Source organism: Primulina eburnea, chromosome 10, assembly GCF_022965805.1.
Source record: "Primulina eburnea isolate SZY01 chromosome 10, ASM2296580v1, whole genome shotgun sequence".
Lineage (NCBI taxonomy): Eukaryota > Viridiplantae > Streptophyta > Magnoliopsida > Lamiales > Gesneriaceae > Primulina > Primulina eburnea.
The window spans coordinates 868829-891250 of NC_133110.1; the positions used below are offsets into that span (position 1 = coordinate 868829).

At 33.6% G+C, this 22422-nt stretch overlaps 3 protein-coding genes across 6 annotated transcripts; all 3 read left to right on the forward strand.

The window, feature by feature from the left end:
- The first annotated feature begins 82 nt into the window (after positions 1-82).
- LOC140804069 (pentatricopeptide repeat-containing protein At4g02820, mitochondrial-like) lies at positions 83-2651 on the forward strand. Of its 2 annotated transcripts, none has more exons than XM_073159956.1 (2): positions 83-425; positions 1052-2651. In XM_073159956.1, the coding sequence occupies exons 1-2, from the start codon at positions 117-119 to the stop codon at positions 2303-2305; spliced, it is 1563 nt and encodes a 520-aa protein (XP_073016057.1). In that variant the 5' UTR covers positions 83-116; the 3' UTR covers positions 2306-2651. The 2 variants fall into 2 exon arrangements, with proteins under 2 accessions (XP_073016057.1, XP_073016058.1); XM_073159957.1 differs by lacking the exon at positions 83-425 and adding an exon at positions 432-918.
- A 2049-nt stretch (positions 2652-4700) lies between these two features.
- On the forward strand, positions 4701-10257 carry LOC140804071 (uncharacterized). Of its 3 annotated transcripts, XR_012112031.1 has the most exons (9): positions 4706-4883; positions 5462-5778; positions 5940-6068; positions 6253-6318; positions 6561-6626; positions 7308-7367; positions 7492-7675; positions 9609-9691; positions 9769-9904. XR_012112031.1 is itself a non-coding variant. In XM_073159959.1 (8 exons), exons 1-8 carry the CDS (start codon positions 4871-4873, stop codon positions 9816-9818), a joined length of 870 nt encoding a protein of 289 aa, XP_073016060.1. In that variant the 5' UTR covers positions 4701-4870; the 3' UTR covers positions 9819-10251. The 3 variants fall into 3 exon arrangements, 2 of the variants coding, with proteins under 2 accessions (XP_073016060.1, XP_073016059.1); XM_073159959.1 differs by lacking the exon at positions 9609-9691 and having other exon boundaries at positions 4701-4883; positions 5477-5778; positions 9769-10251; XM_073159958.1 differs by lacking the exon at positions 9609-9691 and having other exon boundaries at positions 4712-4883; positions 9769-10257.
- A 5064-nt stretch (positions 10258-15321) lies between these two features.
- On the forward strand, positions 15322-16630 carry LOC140803544 (adenylate isopentenyltransferase 3, chloroplastic-like). The gene has a single exon (XM_073159454.1). The coding sequence runs from the start codon at positions 15535-15537 to the stop codon at positions 16483-16485; it is 951 nt and encodes a 316-aa protein (XP_073015555.1). The 5' UTR covers positions 15322-15534; the 3' UTR covers positions 16486-16630.
- Positions 16631-22422: the final 5792 nt, after the last annotated feature.

Genomic DNA, 22422 nt, shown 5'->3' on the forward strand with positions numbered 1-22422 from the left:
GGAGAGCCTTTAAGGTTTTTGTCAGAGGCCCAACTAGGCCCACAGGCCCATTTTAATCCATCGCTGGGCTTTACCCTTGAAACTGTGACTTTCCTGCTGACCAAGCCGAAGAAATTATGCTCCGTTTGGTTCGGAGAGTAGTCCCCGCAGCGCGCCAGTTCTCGACGAAGACGATAGCAACGGAAGCTGAGCGGCAGTTCAGAAGTAGAATAATCACGTCGGCAACAAGGTCCACTAAATCGACTAGCGCCGGTGGAGGCCGGGACACGCTAGGACGGCGACTTTTCGCTCTGGTATACGCTAAGCGCAGTGCAGTTATCACTATTCAGAAATGGAAGGAGGAGGGGCACGTAGTACGCAAGTACGAGCTAAATCGCATTGTTCGGGAGCTTCGAAGGCTTAAGCGCTACAAACACGCTCTCGAGGTCGTACGATTGCTAATCGTATTATACGTATTTTTTGCCTTAAATTTTCGTGGTTTAGTGTTCTTCGTAGCTTTCCTTCTCTGTTTTCAGTTTAATTTTATTTATCGCTCCGGAAAGGTAACTTGATGCTTTATTAGATATGATGCCATCTTTACGTTTTCTTCAAAAGCCACACTGTAGAATTTTAGGAAAAAATATTTTTGGGGGTGGCGTTTTCTTCTTGTAGCCGTGCCTAGATCCTTAAGTTGAACTTTTATGGATTGAGAAATTTACCGTAGAAGATAAACACAAAGTATTAACTGACATCAATGTCTGCACGCTACTCCAATCGTTGTGGATGACTTCACGGTATATTTATGCAATTTATTTATAGGTCTTTCTTCATCATACGTTTTCTTGATCTATTCTTGGAAATGATTATGCATCCAAACATCACTTCTTCGTCGTGCATTTTCTTGAAATCAATGTCTGCGCTTTACTCCAATCGCCTATGGTTAGACAGATTTTCTATCTAAACACACCCGAGTATACCAAAAAGTATGTATGTCGGTTACTTTCTCAGTTACGATGCAATTAGATTTCACCTCCACTAAAAATTCTAAGTCCTTGTGTGTGGACTTGTCCAGGTTTGTGAATGGATGAGGATGCAGGATGATATGAAGTTGGTGCCTGGGGACTATGCTGTCCACTTGGATTTGATTACGAAAATTCGGGGTATTAACAGCGCAGAAAAGTTTTTTGAAGATCTCCCTGACAAAATGAGAGACCACACGACTTGTAGTGCCCTCCTGCACACCTACGTTCAGCACAAGAAGTCTGATAAAGCCGAGGCTTTGATGAAAAAGATGTCGGAATGTGGTTTCTTAAAATACCCTCTTCCATATAATCACATGATGTCTCTATATATCTCCACGGAGCAGTTTGAAAAGGTTCGAGAATTGACTCAGGAGCTGAAAAAAACAACTACTCCTGATGTTGTTACGTATAATCTGTTGTTAACTGCATGTGCATCACAAAATTTAATGGAAACGGCCGAAAAGGTTTTTATCGAACTGAATAAATCCAAGATTGAACCAGATTGGTTAACATATAGCACATTGTCCAGCATCTACATCAAGAATTCACTACAAGAAAAAGCCGAGTCTTCGTTGAAGGAAATGGAGAAAAGGATCTCTAGAAAAGTTAGAGTTGCTTATGCGTCACTCATTAGTTTACATACCTGTCTGAAAAATAAAAAAGATGTTCTCCGGATATGGAAAATGCTGAAATCCACCTACCGCAAGCTGAATGATGTTGAGTACACGTGCATTATTTCTTCCTTATTGAAACTTGAAGAAGTCGAGGAAGCTGAGAAGCTTTTCAATGAATGGGATTCTGTTTCTCCAACCAAAGATTCAAGGGTTCCCAATTTACTTCTTGCTGCTTATATCAATAAAGATCAGATGGAAAAGGCAGAGGCTTTCCACAAGCGAATGGTGCAGCAAGACTTTGTACCAGGTTATACCACTTGGGAGCTTCTGACTCGGGGTTACTTGAAACAAAGGGAGGTAAAAAAGGTTATCGATTGTTTCAAAAAAGCAGTTAGTAGTGTAAAAAAATGGGATCCAAATGAAAAACTAGTGCGAGAAGTTTGTAAAAATGTTGAAGAATTTGGCGATGTTGAAGATGCAGAAAACTTGATGGATACCCTTAGGATTGTTGGCTACATAAATATCGACATATACAAGTCTCTTCTTCGGACTTATAAAAGAGTTGGTAAAATGCCACTTATTGTGGCAGAAAGGATAAAGAAAGACAATGTAAAGATGGACGAGGAAACTAGGAGACTTGTACATGAAACAAGCCAATTGTGTGTTGGTGAAATTGGGAGTGGTCTTTAAGAATGAAGTCGAGGATCAATTTCTTGTCCCTTTCCAGGCCACGAGCTGAATGGAGACTGGTTCGGTGTCAACTTTTTCTATATCCAGGCACGACGGCTGCGCACGGAGTATGGTTGGAATTATTTCATATTTTTGTTGTGAAATGTGGACGGAATTGGGAGTTATGGAAGGAGCAGAGACGAAATATGTTTGCGTGTTGTTTTCTGAGTGGTGGTTATGATGCGTGAATATACCTGTCTGATCATTTATCGTGTTAGGTAATTCTTGAATACCGAATTACTGACGTAATTTGAATTGTGTATCTGAAAAATAATATCATAAAGTAATATCTCGATGATATGGTGTTTTTTTTATGAACAAGTGGATTTTTTTTTAATTTGATAGTTAATATGAACAAATTTAAAGATCTTAATCACTAATAAATATATTTTATAATGAATAGATATTATATGAGACGGTATTAGAAATCTATATCTACGAGACGTATCGTTTCGGTTTATTAGACATATCACATTTAATAAACTGATATTCCCCATTTTTGGAAGTTCTGATAAAACCTCGACGACATTTGCGAACTCGGTATATGACTCAGATGCCATGGGTGGTATAGTCAAGTAGGGTAACATCTCCAAGTGACACGTACCACCATTATTCCAGTCACCTCCTCTGATCAACCAAAAGAGGAATTAAAAACAGATTTTATGATGCTACTGTATCAAGCAGGAAAGGACCCTGTGGAGAGCGAGAAAGGGTAAAAGTTAATGTATTCTTTAATTGTTATTGTAACTGTTCTCAAAATATAAGTTAAGCTCCTTCCCCTATGAAAATACAATGTCCACCACAGGTTGCATGACTAATGAAAGAACTGGCCCATAAGAATTTATGGATGTCGAATCGGGATACCTGAAATGTACGGGAACATAGGTTCGGAAGGTGACTCGAGTCTTGACAAATTTACATCCAGATTTATCCAGTCCACCAATGTCTTGATTGACCTTCGTAAGGCATTCTCAATGCTCATGTCCATCTTGATCTCAGCCCCTTCTTGGAAGTAACATCCCCTGATATGCATGTAAGATTTGGAAGAGCGAGGTAAATCAAGTACAAGGCAAATGTTATACAATTTGAAATCATATTGCAGATTAAAATACAGCAACCTAAATAATATGCTTTTGTTGCAGTGTCGTACAAATCTTTGAGCAATGATGAATCCTCACCAAAGTTACAGTCTCAACTGAAAGAACATAGCTCTAAATTCTAATAACCATTTTAGATTCGAAACTCTACCGCTATATAGTAGCGATCTAAATTACACGTTTCAAACCTACAGCAGTCAAATAACTATGTGCTGCGGCTAAAACACGTGAAAATTACTACTGAAACAAAACATAAATAACTACTATGAAAGAGTTGAAGTTTACCCGGCCCTTTATTTGTCTTCTCATAATTCCACCAATGCCCTGCATTGAAAACAAGCAAATCTGCATCCTTATATATATATATATATGTATATATATATATATATATATATATGTGTGTGTTCTTTTTGGATAATCTACCGTGAATATTTATGTGAATATCAAATATACATTTATTGTGATAATTAAAATAGTAACACAAATTTGAATATTAAATAATGGTTAATAACAATTATATTATTACGATTAAAAATAATATAATAATTAAAATACGATCAACAATAATTAAATTATTTATAATATTAGTCAAATTTAAAATTATATTTAAATATTATTAAATATGCTGAATTTATTATTATTTAAATTTTAAGATATTAAAGAAAAATTTAAATTGATCGAACAACAACCTTTTTTTTAGGATTATATTATCACAAACAAGAGGGTAATAATGCATACATTGCTGTTAGGGCATGGGCTGAACGAGTTTATCACAATCTTAATCATGCATACTAGACTACACGATAAGTAAAAGATTAAAAATCAATCATCCCTTTTCATGCACATCAAATAATGACTTAATGAATACGATGAAATTGCGTTGGTATTTTATATCCAATATCATTTCGTGGAAAAATATAATCAAATGCAACACCCTCTCGGGTCGAATTTTGTGAAACGGGTATCTTATTGAGTTATCCATAAAAAAATATTTCTTTTTATGCTTAAGTGTATCATTTTTATTGTGAATATCGGTAGAGTTGATCCGTCTCACAGATAAAGATTCGCGAGACCGTCTCACAAAAAACCAACTCATCCATAACATATCATTTTCCAATCCAACCTAGAACAAACTCGCCGTATTACACCAGTGACATCAACACACAGTTTTGATAATATTGGTTTTATAAAATATTAAAGATAATAAATATAGTAAATATAATGAGGGAAAAAAACGATAGGGGGTAATTTGGTAATTCGAATGCTGCTCCCAGCTGGTACAGGTTACCGCGGCTGCCTGCAATGCAGAGTCACGTAAACGTACTAGAGCGTGTACTGCGCACTGCTCATTTGAAGCGGGGACCACTTCTTACTCTCATTTCCTGTTAGGGCTCATCTTCTTCGATCAACTCTCAGTTGCTTCGCTGCGATGAACAATGCCTGTAAGAATCTATTTCTTTTTCATATGCATTCGCATTCGCATTCGTATTTGTATTTGTATTTGTATTTGTTTCACTGATTGCGGTCGTTTTTTTTTTTTATATTTTTCGCAAAATAGAATGGTAGGTTTACGTTTAATCTTTCGATTTTTTCTCTATACATTTATGCTACGTATTTATATATTTTTTCTCTCGTATTAGAGTTAAGACTTCGAGAAATAATTGATTTATAAGAACTGTGTTTTAGGCGGCGCAATTGCGGGTGATAAACTTATTGTATATGGGCCGTGTTTGTTGATCTTCTATCTTTGCGCGTCATGTAAAATGCATTGGTAGTTAATATCATCTTTATATGTTGCTGCTGGTATAATTATAGGTACTTAAAAGCGATTTTTAATCTGTACTGTTTGCGCTGCTTTAATGGACACCATCTAGTAGGCAAGAGTATAAATGTTCGAATCACATTTAGCATTATTATTTTATGATTACCTTCTCTTTGATTATCCTCGTGTATTTATTTCCTTTTGTCTGCTCGATTGGCTATTTGGCATATGATCTTTATTAACATTGTGCTTGAGAAGTTACTTTCCTGCCAGTTTGTGACACTGGTAGCATTGAAGAACTGAATCACGAAAGTGCTTTGAAGTTTGTACCTATTGATTGGATGGCAAACAATTCTTCTCGTCTAGTTGTTGAGGATGTGAACCAGCACTATGTTGCGACACAGGGGACCGATGGGATCTTTCAGGTGCCTGTTTCAATACCTCAACTGATCCGGCAAACACCTCAAACCTATCTAAATTTTCTTGCTGAGAGTGGGTGCCCTGAAATTCAGAAACTATTTTCGCCTAAGATTTCTGCATCAATACCTAGCCTTGGACTGGAAAATCATTCTCAGGTGGAAAAATGGTAGTTCATACATGCGTTAAATTCAAATAAAAACGAGGAACTTATACATTGTAAAATTGATATTCACGTTTGAAGTTGCAAATTTTAGAGGCTAACGGGCAATTCTTCTTCCGGAAATGACATCTCTACTCTTGCTCATCTCCTTTGCAGAAACTAGATTCGAATGAAGACTATGGTAGCGCATTTCAAGCTTATTTAGGGTCAGGCGCTACTGCTCTGAAGTATCCTTCCAAGACCAGTCGGAAAAGATCAAGAGAGAAAGCCTATGCTGCTGACCGCGTAAGGATTTGTCGTTCATAAACCATACCATTTTAACATTTCTAACTTGCTCGAAGCAAACATCTCAAGAGATCCAGTACCCTATATGAGCTCACCTCATTGCACATAATATCTAAAGTTTAGATGATTGCCAACACCGCTGTCTACATGCATCGGTTTGTAATTGCTCTCTTCTTAATTCTAGAGTCGCAGATTGAAGATATCACAGAGACTCGAGGCATTGCAGGATATGTTTCCTCATTTTAAAGAGGTAATAAACGTAGATATGTGCCGAACAAAAACTCATCAAATTTTTGGTCAAGTCTTTCTTGGTGAAGGTGAGACGAGAAGCTGAAATACAGTCTGTGCAGTCAGGGAGGGAATCGAGTGCTGTTTTTACATAAAAAGATTAAAGAATCAGACTGTATTTCAGAATCTCATATTGACAGTCATTTTGATGTATGAATTTGATAATTTCTAAATTAGACCAAGAAATGCATTCTGGCTTTGCAGGGTGGTAAAACAGATTTCCTGGATCATGTTGTTGACCAAGTCAAATATTTGCAGTATCAAATGAAGGTAAAATGTTATCCTAGTGGTTTCAGCTTTTTAGACTCAATATTTTACTAGGTAATTCGTGAAAACAGGTGAGGATTTTTCTTAACTCGTCAAGGTTTGATTTCTCAGCATCTTCTCTCCCCATTAGATTATACTTAAAGTACTCTGAGTTCATTTTATGTCTCGTACAGAGGCTATGGTATTGGCAGCAGACCTTCTGGGCAATGTGCTCTATGATAAACCGACAAGCAGTCTATCACTTTTTGTTGCACCTCATTTTTTTTACTCAAATTTTATCTATTTTATCGAATCACGCACACATCTCTTTGGTTTGGGCTCAAAATTTCGCTGAAAGCTCTAAGCTTAAGTACTTTACAGTGACAAGTATGAATAAATTTTTCATCATTATCTCCATTGTCAATTAAAGTCTAACCTCCCAATAACAATACAAAAGATTTTTTCTTTTTAGAAGTACTTGCCAAAAGTTTTTGAAGGAACAATATGTGATTTTGTTTTCTTGGATGGATTGCCTATTACATGAATCGAAACTTTCCTTGTTGCTGCCATAACTCCATACCATAATTTTCTGTTCTTGAACAATCGACTTGCAGTTGTTCCTGACCAATTTCTACCAGTTCTTTTTCTTGTAAAATTATTTATGACTGGTCGTACTTTCTCAGCTCAGCAAATTTCATCTTGCAGGATCTGTGTCAAAGCAAATTAGGAGGTGAACCATCTTCTAGTTCTTTCGTATACCTCGAGGTACTGGAACATGCTCAAATTAAAACTAGATAGTTTCGTAGGGTGCAGTAATCATTGTATCAACTCTAAGAGCTTTCCTTGAATGTACACTGGTATTGAGATGTATCAGTCTTGATATTTTTAGGGACACGGGCATTATCTTGTTAGCGAGCAGATGCTCAGTGGGTCACTAGAAGAGACGATGGGGAAGTTGCTAGAATTGTATCCTTCAGCAGCTCTAGAACTTTTGCAAAGCAGAGGTCTTGTCTTGATGCCTATGGCATTTGCAGGTGAATTGTGTGAATCCGTAGGAATGCTGGACATGCAAGGTTAGTTTCGAATTTGTTGACATAAACATCTTGTACTATTAATTTCTGCTGTTAATTTTCCGTGAATAAGATCTTGCATATCCATGTGTTTTACTAAATAAGAGGGCAATTTTGTTGAGGTTTACCGTATGCAATCTGTATTCCTGACTTCTTTTGTTCATAATCTACTATATTTTTCTAATTCTTAGCTGTACTAACAGTTGAGCCAGATGTATGGAATTTCTTTTGATGGTCTCTTTGGTACCTTTCTAGTCTGGCCACCTTAATGTTTCATTTAGTTTTTGTAATTTATCCATATCTTTTATCTGAAATTCTGGATGGGGGGACAGAAAATTTATGTATTTAGCACAGATGTGGGCTTAATTCACCCAATTTATTGTAGAACTTTAGTTAATGAAGGCTGAAGCTAGCGTTCGAGAATACTTTTTTCGATACTGCATTGCTGTATAAGTAGTGCATATAGAAGCTACTGCCTCTTTTAAAAGCCCAACCATTAACTTAGTATGTGATGGCATCAGATGAAAACCGAGGCTCGATAAAAGAATAATTATAAAAGACGACAAATAAAAATCTCTGCATTGAAATGCAGTAATTCAAGTTTTGTAGAAGTCACTGCTCAAAGGATTTGTCAAAAAGACAAGAAGAGGTGTGTCTCGTGGAATGCATGTTGATCATACTTTAAACTGTAGCAATAGTTGACATCACCAATACTATAGTCGACAAATCCTGAATTATAGGATTTCCATTTTGGCTTTGCAATCTCTTGTGCTAGGCAGCTATCACGAAATATAACAGTCGACAGCTTGATGAAGCTGAAAAATACTTAACTCCTGCTAGGATAAACGACGTTCAACAGAGTGATTGTGAACAAATTTCTCCATCTACAACACCTGTGTACTTTTTTGAAGATGCATAGCTTTTTGTTAAGACTCAAGAGTCACTTTATTAGTATAGGTATAAATTCCCATGTTCTCCTTTAGGTATCTCGTCTATCATGCTGAGAAATTGTTGGCTTTTAAGCTAGCCTTTTATACAGGCTCGATTGCTACTGTGGTCCAGCGTTTTCAATTTGCAAAGGCCGCTTTCTTTTACATGTGGATGCTCTATTTGACCGATGCCTTGATGAAAGCCTGAAAAAATGGACAAAATAAACAAAACTAGCCCCTAATGTCTGCGTGAATGACAAAAGAACAAATTCTTGTAAGAATAAAGGTAGTTTACAAGAACTGGGACCTGAAAGACCTGTGCTGGTCCAAAGAACCTGATTTGCCCAAGTTAAGGTAAGGCAATGATGGCTGGCTTGGCATTTAGATTCTAGTAAGATAAACAAGAATCACAGGACTAAAGATTGTATAAAGATGGTCCCTACTCCCTAAGGGGTGAAATTTTGGTGAAGTGACAATGCTAAATCATCTAGAAATTTAATAGAAGGATGCGATTCAAGGTGCCTCAAGCGACAATATATAATTTCAAAACATGTACACATAAAAGTTTTAAGAAAACCGAGATGACCTTGCTTGCCCCCTGTGGAGCTTACGGCAGTCATTCGTGGTCTACCTTCAACTGGACCAACACAATAAAGAAATTTACGCTAATGTGTTTCCAAAAGCCATTTCTTCCCTTCTGATTTTTTCTGTGGTTGTAAGTTGTTGCGAGTAGTGTGATGTAGAGAGTACGTGTTATTTTGTGGCATGCAATTATTTTTAATCAAATTCATACATTCTTTTGGGCAGGTAGAGAACTGACCGCCTTCAGTATTTTCTGAGCCATAAATAGCAATACTTATTGTTTCCAATGTACTCTGAATTGAGATTAATAAAATACTATAGAATCTAAAATATCATTGAAGACAATTTCTGCTAGCAGCCTTTAGTTGTAAGGAACTGATGGGATTGGTTCAAGAAACTGATGGTAACTTTTTTTTATTACTAAGAAACTGATGGGATGGTTTCAAGATAATGATGGTAACTTTTTTTATTACTAAGGAACTGATGGGATTGTTTCCAGATAATGATGGTAATTTTTTTATTTTTTTATGACTATCCATAATGACATGGAAGGTTTAACCGAGAGTTTCAACTGTGTTCGTGCAGAAAAGGCTCATTTCTATCCTCCAAGTAAATTTTGCTATAAACACAGGTGATGTGATGGTAGTGGGATCATACATCGCCAACTGACATGACACCACCACCCCTTTTACCAGTGCGGATTCTATAGAGCGATGTGACGTGGCGTTGAACTTGTTATAGTTTTCTCATTATAATTGGAATTTTTTTTTCAAAACATCATAATTGGATATTAAGTATCTTGACGTTGGAGTTTTAGATATATGTATAGTTGAGAATTTTGAAATTGGATTCAAATGTCAAGAATCGTTTTATAATTGGTTACTCATCAGTGCATGCGTATTAACTATGGTTTTATGCTTCCACTCTGATTATAGCAAGTAGGAGTGGGTAATTATATACCGGTCTCTATTTTCCTTGAGACCATGCATGAATATCGCCAGTGAAACCAGAGATTGTTGGATATTCTTGACAAATGAAACATCTCAAATTAATTCATGTGAGGTCTATGAGGATCAATTACCTCATGATAGCCTTTTGATTACCTGAATTTGTTGCTCATCGAAAAGTACCAAGATTGATGCTATGCATGTGTATTAGTTTTCCTTTTTCTGCATTCCAATTGCAACATATTCTGTAAATTTTTGATTTGGTTTGATTTGATGAGCTTAATTTGTTTTGAAAGGATTAAGTTTATGTCTGAGAATGACAATTTTAAAATTTATTAAATGCTATACGTAGCCAGTTTAATATCATTACAGATAAGGCAAGTAAAACACTGTTCCTAGTTGATAATAGTGGATGATGCAAGATTGCAGAAGCTTGGAATAATATTCATTGATATACAAAAAAATATTGAGAGAAGGCAAATTTTTTGAATTAACTTGTGGAAAGAGCACGCGTGAAGATTGTTCTAACATCGTGTAGTCACTTATGTCACTTATTAGCTTGACTTATCAGATCGACGGAACGTATTATTAATGACATACTTTTTAATTAATTTACGAAGTTTTTTTATTAGAATTTGCGGATTTACTAGAGAATTGATTCGATCGAGATATTTATTTATGAAATTCAACAATGGGATAATCCGCCAATCCCCCTTATCCGCAAGTATGATCACCCTTCTGTTAGTAAACATAATTTTTAATTGATAATTTTAAAAATCTAGGTTTGTTGGCACGAGATTTTTTTCTTTGTTATTAAATTTTTGAATCCACCCTATTTCAAAATCATATCAAATAATTTGGAGAAAGAGAAGGAAATATATATTACATTAGGCAAAAATTTGTGTGAGACGGTCTCACGGGTCATATTCGTGAGACGGATCTCTTATTTGGGTCACCCATGAAAAAGTATTACTTTTTATGCTAAGAGTATTACTTTTTATTGTGAATATGGGTAGGGTTGACCCGTCTCACGGGAGACGGTCTCACATGAGACTCACTCATTACATTATGGATAAAAATGAGATCTACTTTTTGGCAATGGGCATCTTCACTCCATAATTGTAGAGTAGTGCATATTGAGCCATTTGCCTTTTGGACTCATCTTCATTTTGAAATTTTAGAAGGAATGCATTTTTTTTTTTGGGTGGGGTTCAATCTTGATATTTAAATCTAATCTCTCTTTTTGTACTAGATGGCACGTATACAAACCCCAATAATTTTCCTTGTTTAACGAATTCGGGGGTTTTTTTTTTTTTTTTTGGCGTTAATAAGACAAAATAATAATAAGAAATTCAAAAAGTATAAAACGTTAAAGTAATTTTATTTAAATATTTGGAATATCATGATTCCGGGACCATAGTAGGAAGGGTCCGTGAGTAACATCATACAATATATGATGTTCGTGCCAATATGAAAAAGCAAATTTGATTTAATTTGTAACTAAGGAGCCAGATTTACTTATTACTACGAACATTTTGATCATATATATATATATATATATAATCAATTTTGATATGTTGCACACCTATGTGAGCGTCGATGAGGTGTCACTCACCCATTGGATGTGATGAAATATAGAAAAATTGTGCATCCAATGGGTGAGTGACATATCATCGGTGTTCACATAAGTGTGTACGGTATGTGTGCAGCATATCAAAACACTATATGTGTGTGTGTGTTTTTTCAATGTATACTTTTGGTCAACTTTAAGGTTGAAAAGAGTGCCATTCTCATTCCATTAGCAGTAATTACATATCATTACTTTTAAACGAGATCTCTGTCGTTTGTGCCATCATTTTAAAGGTTAATTGGGATTAGCAATAATTACAAATGATTACTTTTAAACCAGCTCCTTGACATTGCGCAATCCTTCTAAAGATATTAATTTAGATTCAGTCTTTTAAGTTCAAACATATGATACGATTTAGTTTTTATGAGAAAAACTTTGTTTTAATTATTTGTTTTGACATTTTTTCACTTAAACTCTCTGAAATTAATAATCTGAATATTATATTACATATACTCAATTTAAGTTGATTGATACTCAATTTAAGTCATTTGGTACTTGAAATGTATACGTTTGTATTTTATTTTCAACAAAATGTACCTTATTTTCCTAAAAAATATTAACATTTTATACCTAAAAATTATATTATATATTTAATTTGATTCGGTTAGTAATTAAAATTTGTATGTTTGTGTTATAATCTCAATTATTTGTACTTATATTTATTAATACCTATTTGGATTTAAAAAAATGTTACGAAGCTGAAATGATAAAAACATATGAAGTTAAGGAATTAAACTAAATTTTCAACATGAGAACCGAATCATAACTTACATGTAATATATATTTTTCCCAAGTTAAAAAAGGATACGGATGATTTTTCACTTAATTAATTTTGATATTCTATTAATTATTCAATTCACAATGTCCAAAACTATGATATCATTACGGAATCGAACTTTAAGAAATGGGTTTTCAAGTCAAAATCTTCCATTTGACATTTTATAATATTAACGACTAAAAACAAAGCCACAAATCACAATTATTTATATTATCATTTTCGAGCTCAAAAGTTGATTAGTGACATGTCAAAAAAATTTAAATAAAATACAAAAGACAGAACCTGACAAACAAATTAATATGCACTCTTCCAATAAAATTTAAAACACAAGTGCGTGCATCAACAATTTTTGATATAATAAAAATAATTTAATAAATCTTTGTTTGAATTTAAAATTAATATTTTATCGTGCGATATACAAAATAATATAATTAATTGTAAAATTAGTTAGCGTTAGTGTTTCAGTAATTATTAAAAATTATTGATATAATATAATTAATATAATATAATATTAAATATTAATATAATTTGAGATAACGTTTAAATGAAAATAACAATTTCTTGTTGTTGAATTATTTTTTTTTTAGAATATTGACTGAGTGAAACTGTTACTGATAAAAAAATAGAAAAAATATCTAAAAAATCATATATTATTTTGTCTATAAAAATTGTAAATAAAAAATAAAAATTTTCAAAAAACAAAAAACAAAATTTTTGTCATTTATTAGATGAATAATTTTGATTTAAATTTTAATAAATTTTTAGAACACTTCTAATTAAGATACAAAATAATATCAATGATAATAACAATTTACGGACGGTCAACAATATAATAAAATTCACAAATACAATCTTTTAAAAAGTTGGAATACATAATATTCTATATAAAAAATTTATATTTTATTTATTATGACATAAACTAACGAGAACTAAATATATAAAAGTAACATAAAACTCAAAAACTGTAATCGAAATTACATTAAATGATATCACAAATATAGACACTTAAATATAATTTATATTTCAATAAACATTAAATTCAAAGTTTGAATTTAAAAAAGAAATTGAAAGATTTCATGTTTAATTATATATTTATTTTTTAAAAAATATTTAATATAGTAGATGAATACAATAATATGAATAATTATTTCTTTTTATAGCAATTTTTTTAATGAAAACTTTCTAAACATAACAAATAATCTTTTATTTATTAGCTCAGTTCAAGGTCCAACATATCTCGAGTTTGAATATTTTTCTGCTCGAGCTCTTTATTATTATTATTATTATTATATTATTATTATTATTATTATTAGCTCAGTTCAAGGTCCAACATATGAAATTTGGAAAATAACTTAAAACAGCTCCAACCATTTACAATATTACTCCAGTCTCGATTAGTCCAAATTAAATCTTGGTTTTCAATCCTTTTGTACTAACATTATCTACAACGCACCATCTTCATGCCTTTGTCCATATCTAAGAACTTATAACTTTCATGTCCTCAATGTTGTAAATGGAAGGAGACGGTGGCGGGACGGTCAATGACCACCTAAAACGTAAATATATAAATGTACACTAACAAGATGATTAAGGCAGTGGTTGATGGTGCCGACGGCTGGAGGTAGTTGGTGGATGATTGATTGGATGACAATTGAAATCAAAAGTAAATACAAAAGAGAGTGATATGGTTTTTATTACATATATGGTTTTATTAAGATAGTGCCTAAAGTGCACCAAATTTGGACGCATTAATACTTGTTGAGATGAACGATCGAATTCTGGAATTTGCGGCTCCTAATATTTTAATGTGCATGCTAGTAATTAATCCAACTGGCTCAACTGTTAATTATAAGTTCATTAATATATGACACGTACGTACTTCCTTTTATTATTTTAAAATTCATCAAAGTACGTCTTTTTCGATTCTTTGGAGCTTTGTTCATTCCGAATGCTAGACTTTGTGACTCGAATTCCTCAAGTATGACACGATGAGTTCGCCATTTTAGTCATTGGACTTTTTCAGGTATATAATGGTTGCCGAGACAATAAACCCGGCCACATGTTTTTTATATATATATTTTAAAAAGATCGTGGTACACGATGAGTGTATTCGGTAAAAAAAAATAAAGAATTTTTTTTACTTACAAAAAAAATTATAATTTTTTAAAATTGAAATTGTAGAAGATAAAAATTAAGAAATAGTATTTTAATTTTTAAAAAATTAAAATTTTTTAATTTTTTAAAATGCCCGCATGAACTTAGCTCAGTTGGTCAGCAGCAGTGAATCTTGGAGCAATGACCAGAGATTGAGTCTCGCAAGCGACAGTGTGGGAGTTAAATTCCCTCCAATGAGGGAGAGTTCCTTGTGCGCAACGTAGCATAAAGTCTAGCTGTTGCTGGTTGGCTGAGCCACCATGATTTACCTCTTCTCACAATTTTGTCGAGCCGGGGTGAAGAACGCCTAAGGTGAGCGATTTCACCTTTGAAGCAACAATTACTACCAAGTTCAACATAGCAACATAGACATTCTCTTTCCTTTGTCGAGAAATTGAAAAAAAAAAGTGAATAAAAGGGAACTTTTCTAAAGTAATTCGAGTCCCATTAAACAACTTGGAGTTGACTACTATTGTTTTTAATTAAAAATCGATAAATCGCTCAAATTAAAAATGTTAACTCGTACGAATGGAAATAAATCGGCTAGTTGACTTTGATTTAAGTAGAAATTCATCCAAATTGTCTTCATTTGTAGGATGCCATTGCCCCTCCATAAATACTCCATCATTCTTCTTCCTTGTTGCCATTCACTCTTCTCCCTCGCAACAAATGCAGCAAATACTAATCCCACTGACTCTGCAGTTTCCATTCAAATTTCTCTATTCATTGTCTTTTCTTCCTCGGAGATTTGTACTACAAAATCTTCACATCCCCTATTCGCCGCATACGCAGTTCATAAAAGCCAAAAAGTTCGAACTTGTGTTTAATTAATAACAAAAAGAATGGATGTAGCATTCTCCTTACCCAAGCAAATTCGACCTTTGCTAACTGGTAACAGCCAGCTCTTCCGCCAAGGTACGCAGAAGGAGAAGGTTGTGGTGATTGTCGGCGCCACCGGCACGGGAAAATCCCGTCTGTCCATTGATCTTGCCACCCATTTCGCCGCAGAGGTGATAAATTCCGACAAAATGCAAGTATACCATGGTCTGGACATAACCACCAACAAAATAACTGAGGAAGAACGCGGCGGCGTTCCGCATCATCTTCTCGGTTCCATTCACCCCGATTCCGATTTCTCCGCCGGGAACTTCTGCGCCATGGCGTCTGTTTCCTTGAAATCAATACTCAGTCGAGGGAAACTTCCAATCATCGTTGGAGGATCAAACTCATTCATCGAAGCTCTCGCGGACTCAAACTTCCGATCGAAATACGAGTGTTGCTATCTCTGGGTGGATGTCGCAATGCCGGTTTTGCATTCCTTCGTATCCGATCGGGTGGATAAGATGGTCGAGAGAGGAATGGTGGAGGAATTGCGAGATTTCTTCAACCCAAACGCTGATTACTCGAGAGGGATTCGAAGAGCTATCGGGGTTTCCGAGCTCGATCGATACTTCCGAATCGAATCATTCCGCGACGAGGTAACTCGATCCAGGGTTCTAGCGGAGGCGATCGATATGATAAAAAAGAATACGAGCAAGCTGGCGCGGCGGCAGCTGGAAAAGATAAACCGGCTGAGGAGACTGAAAGGGTGGCAGGTGCATCGGATTGATGCGACGGAGGTGTTCAGGAAACGAGGCGGAGAAGCGGAAGCGGAAGCAGCGTGGGAGGATCTTGTGGCTGGTCCCGGCGCGGTATTGGTGAGTGAATTTCTCTATAGTTTGCAGCCGCTGGTTTGCGGCGGCGTGAAGGAGATGAGAGGGACAGGTGAATTGATGGCGACGGCACCGCATTAGGATGATTGGGTAGTTGCTGTACAGTAATATATACTAATAATAATGCAACGTCCTATGATTAACTGTGCCCACCCAATTTTGGAAACTTCCGCAAGCACATTGCCTTAAGTCAATTATCATGTTACTCACAATAATAATAATAATATAAATTATATAATTATCAAATCTTTAAATCTATGTCTTTCAAAAAAAAATATTTAAATCTATGTCATTTTCTAAAAATAAACTCATAAACCAATACTTGTATCTACTGTGTAATATTATCAAAATATGACGTTTCTGTTAAATCAAAATCACGACCTATACAATATAACGACGTAATCCATCATTTATAATAGCAAGGAACTTATAATTCAAATCCTGATAAGAACAAGAACTCCTCCCCATTTGTAACGAGAAAAAAAAAAGCGATGATTTAATTTTCCTACGAGAGAATATATTAGCTAAACTTTATGTAGATCTTTATATCTTAAATATTAAATAACATATGATTCTTTTCCAAAGAATATTTTTTTTAAAATATGATATAAATATACAAAAAAGAGTCGAGGGCTCCAAATTCCGGAAATAGACAGTTGAAAAGTCAAGAACATTCGAGACACGTGAGTGTAAACCCTACACCCCATGTTGGCACATATCATTACCATTTAATCATTTGCTAATTATATTTTGATATATGAATGCATGCACTAAATGGATTTTTTTCCCATTTATGAATTACATTTTTAAATTGATATCTTAGTTATCACTTTGTCAATTTGTAGAACATTCCTCTATATTGTTATACAATATATAATTCTTTTATTTAAAATTATTCGTGTTACATGCAGGCGGATGTACATGGAAATATAGCCCGGGTCATTCAATTTTTTTTTAAAAAAATATATCTATATGTAAATTTTATATAATTTTGAACATATTTGATGGAAACAAATGCATATTTCATCCGGTGGATCTTGGACCATTCATTGGGCAAATGTGTGGGCTCCATGCCCAATGCATGCGGAATACTCCTTCGATCTCAAATACAAGAGATGAGTTTGGAATAAAGATTCAAAAGGTGTGAGCTTCATGTCCATTGATCTCAAATACAAGAGATGAGTTTGGAATAAAGATTCAAAAGGTGTGAGCTTCATGTCCATTGATCTCAAATACAAGAGATGAGTTTGGAATAAAGATTCAAAAGGTGTGAGCTTCATGTCCATTGATCTCAAATACAAGAGATGAGTTTGGAATAAAGATTCAAAAGGTGTGAGCTTCATGTCCATTAAATTTAATGCATGGTAGATACTGCAGCAGGTGAAAATCACCGGTGTAGCATAGTTTTTCTCAAAGACAAAGAGATAAGTTTGGAATAAAGATTCAGCCCCAAATCAATCCATGTTTTCATACATGCTCGCATGCCATCCCTTGTCACAGCTCACTATATTTCATAAACAATATAAAGTTACACACATAACACGCGTACAATGTTTTTATATGGAATCTTAAATGTATTTAACTATGTAAAAATTTAAAAATAACTATAAAAACTCTTATGAGATTATTTCATACGGTCACGGATCTTTGATCCCACACGATCTATGAAAAATATTATTTTTACGTCAAAAATACTTACTTTTAACTACAGATATAAATCGAGTCGAGTCATATAATAGATATATATCTGTAAGACCATCTAACATGAGGCATGAGTAATTCAAGATAACATAAAGTCTAAGTATTCAAATTAATTAATCTCTTAAACCTAAATCACAATATATATATATATATATATATAATAATATTGTATGTGTCAAAAAGAATATATAGTGATTCCTCCTTGTCCTTTTTATTTTTTGAAAAGATATAAAAAGTGACTCTACAATTAGATAATAATAGGAAAAAGGCAAAAATCAAAAGTAGTGGACTTGATGGCATAATTGAAATTTATTTAAAAATGGCATTTAGAGTTATATCCCACAAACTTTTTCATTTTTTAACAAAAATCTCTGTACTAGCTATCCTCCATTTGAAAACCTTTGTTTTTTTTTTTTAACATAGATAAATGATATTTCGTGCAATAAATGGTTGACATCGAGATAGGTAATCTATATTGGCTTGACTAGGAATACGATGAGCCAATCTTCTCTAGCAGATCCCCCGACCCTAAGCTTGATTTATCTTTCGAGCGTCCTATACCTAGTTGTGCTTAGATAAAATAATTTGATTTAGAGAGAAGAATTAATTTGATTTAGACAAGGATTTGAAAAATGCATTTGAATTTGATGTATAACTAAACATCGCATTTACGTAGTGTAGCAGTGGATGAATTTCAAATCCAACCAAGACATGCATATTCATTCAAGAAACCGTACTATAAATTTAAAATTCTCTGATGATAAGTCTTCTATCGAGACACAACCTAAAGTTTTGAACCGAAAGCAAGACATGCATGCATGGGGCGTCTAACTCGCTCTATAAGGTTGCATCAGTTCGGCTCATCATGTTATTCTAGACCATCGACGATTTCGTGTTAAATTTATGGTTTTTCCTTCACCTACATATACTCAGGCATAATATATTTATTAGACTTCTAGTTTTCAACTCTCATAATTCGTTTGACTTGAGCTTTAATTTAGAAGGAAAATGCCATGTCCCATTATGTATTTTTCAAAACTTTTTTGGAGTAACAATTACTCTTGTTGGAAGATTTCTGCAGGAAGAACAATCAAAACTTGGCTTTTGGATTAACATATATATGGTTTAAAGTATTTGAAATATTACACAATTTTCACATGTTATAACTTTTGAAAAATATGATAGACGCCAGATCCTGATGAGAGATTTCTTTAATCACTGCACATTTTTCTGTAAAATTCTGCTAATCATTCTATTGAATTAGTTTAGTTTCAAATGCTTTCAATTTATATATATAAATAATAAAATATGCAAGGTAATTTAATTTTTTGGTTTAGTACATATTAAATTGGATCAATAATACATTGTCGATTAATTACCAGTACAACAATACCTTAGTTGTCATCAATATGGTTACCATGAACAAATGTGTCCATTCACAATTCTAATGGCTACTTTCATTTTGATTTTTTTAAGGAAAAAATAAAAAAATCTTAAATATATATTCTTCACAAACACTAAATACGGGTATTTTAAAAAATTATTGTTGACCGATGGAAATATAATATAAAGGGTGCTTTTGCTAAATAAATAAGTATTTGTTGACTATATTATATTAAATTCGGGTAGTGGGTAAATAAAATATGATTTTGTATTTGAGCAATCGATCGAGGATCAAAAAATAGATGTGATTATTTTATTCTTCCACACAACGAGGTAATTCAGTTTTCAGTTAATCCGCATTACACTGATAGAAGTATTATTAGTAGCAGTAATAAAAATGTTACTTAGGAAGTAATCCCACCTATATTTGGCGGTCCTTGTTGTGGAGTAGGGATCTATTAGACGAGAGTCTTTGTTGGCGCAAATGGGATGGCATCAGTTGATATTTTTCGTGATTAATGGATCCTGTCGATGCGCTCAAAACTCACCTGTTTAGCTACCGACAGGATCCCATTTGAGCTCGCAGATTGTTAATCATGAGTGGAATGAATAGTTGATTCGCAATGTTTGTCTACCCTACGTAACTCATGAGGAGGTGCTAAATATTCCTCTCCCTAATGCAGATGTAGGGAATTCAAGATTCTGGAGACACGACCATAAGGGAAGGCATTCGGTGAAAGAAGGCTACAGAGCTGGTATTGGTCTCTATGATCCCCGGCCCGCACACCAATTGAATAATTCCCCCATGCAGAGTTGGTGGCGTCTTTATGGTCTTTGTCTATCCCGCCAAAGATTCGTGTATTCTGGTGGCTACTGAGATAAATCTTAGGAGACATATAATGTGCCTGTCTCAGGTTGGCCATGACACGCACGAGTTGTGCCATTGGTTGATGGATCATATTGATAGAGCAGAACTTGAGGAGTTTGTGTGTCAGACTTGGACGGTAAATGATCGATCATGCTACGAAGATCAGAGAGCGTAGTGAAATGGGGATTTCGTTTAGTCTAGCGTATGGAATTTTCAGAGTTAAATTCATGATAATGCGACTTTAAGCAACAAATTAAATGCTTGCACATAGATAGACGATGAAAGCACGGTGCTTTTCTCATGTCTGAGTTAGGAGATAAAATTATTCTAACTTGATCTCTAACTTGAGAACTTGTCTTAAATCTAAAACCTTAATATCATATGAGATACAAATCATTGGCATTAATTTCTCCAATTTCGAGAACATATAATTATAGGTGAGATGATTTTATCAAATGAAAGAAAGAGGTAGTGAGATACTTGTTTAGTACTTTTACTTAAAATAATCATAGTTCCTCTAAATATTTGATGCTTAATATAATATTAAATACATTACAATAATAATAAGATGTATAAAATAATAATTAAAATATGAACTTATATGCCACAATTTAATATCTCAAAATTAAAATAAAGAAAGTTGTAAATAAAAAATTCAGATTATGGCGAAATTAAATTAAACTGTATTTGTAGAAAAGTCCTTTTTTTTGTTGTACATTTGGGAAAAAAAATTAGATTATAGCACTAAACAAACATTTTTATGGCAATTTGGGTAGTAATTAATTTGACGCATTTTCCATGTCCTACCCTCATACTCTTACTACGAGAGGAGATTTGATTTTTGAGTCAATCCATTTCTGTATATTCTTTTAATAAAAAATCAAAGTTTTTGATACATTTTTTTATAACCTAAGCATTCGGGTTTTACCCGACTAATCTTGGAAGATGACTATATTTCCTCGAGTAGATCTCTTGTAAGACGGTCTCACGAATCTTTATCTGTGAGACGAGTCAATCCTACCGATATTCACAATAAAAAGTAATATTTTTAGCATAAAAAGTAATATTTTTTCATGGATGACACAAATAAGAGATATGAGAACTTAATTAAATATACCATCTGTTGCATATTTCGCTTATATAAGGATATCCAAAGTTGGAATAAAATAATAGATTGGTTTGTAAAAAAAATTCAAAAACTACTCCAAGAAATCAATTTAATTGTAACTTTATTACAGAACGATTCTAAATAAAGACTTTTTTAAAAAAATATCAGAAGTAAAGACGTTTCTAATATACAAAAAGTGAATATCAAAACTCACATGAAACCTACTCGGGGAAAAAATATACACTGGGATTATTTAATACAAATATAATTATTAGCATAGAATGCATAGAATATCAATTAAAGAATCAATAAACATATAAATGTCACTTTCGTGAAGGTCAAGCACTAAGTTACACAAGTTCACGTTACCATAAAATATTAAGACAAAAATTTATGTGAGACAGTATCGTTGATCATATTTTGTGAGACATATATTTTATTTGGGTCATCCATGAAAAAATTAATTTTTTTTTTGTTAAGAGTATTACTTTTGTTTGTGAATATCGGTAGAGTTGACCCGTTTCAAAAATAAAAATTCGTGAGATCGTCTCACAGTATATCTACTCAAATATTAAAGATGGTACAAATCACGACATATATATTTTATTTAATGCCACTAGTCCACAAATTATTTTTCTCGGTTTATCTTAAAATATTTCTTCTATAGAATAATGGAGGCAACAACCAAAAAGTAAAATAAAGCAAATTATTTATTTATTTTTATTTCAACTTTGAACGATAATTATGATCAAACGTTTATTGTTAAATCAAAAGTTATAGATATTTAATATAACATAACTTTATTTTGTTTTCTTTATGACAGAGCATAATGTACCTACTTATATGTTAATTGATCAAAATGTTAGATCCATGAATTCTGAAAGGTTTGTTTCTACTGCTAGTGTTTGTCTCTTATCTTAGATATCAGTTTTATCATTTTCCTATTGACCATGTCTTC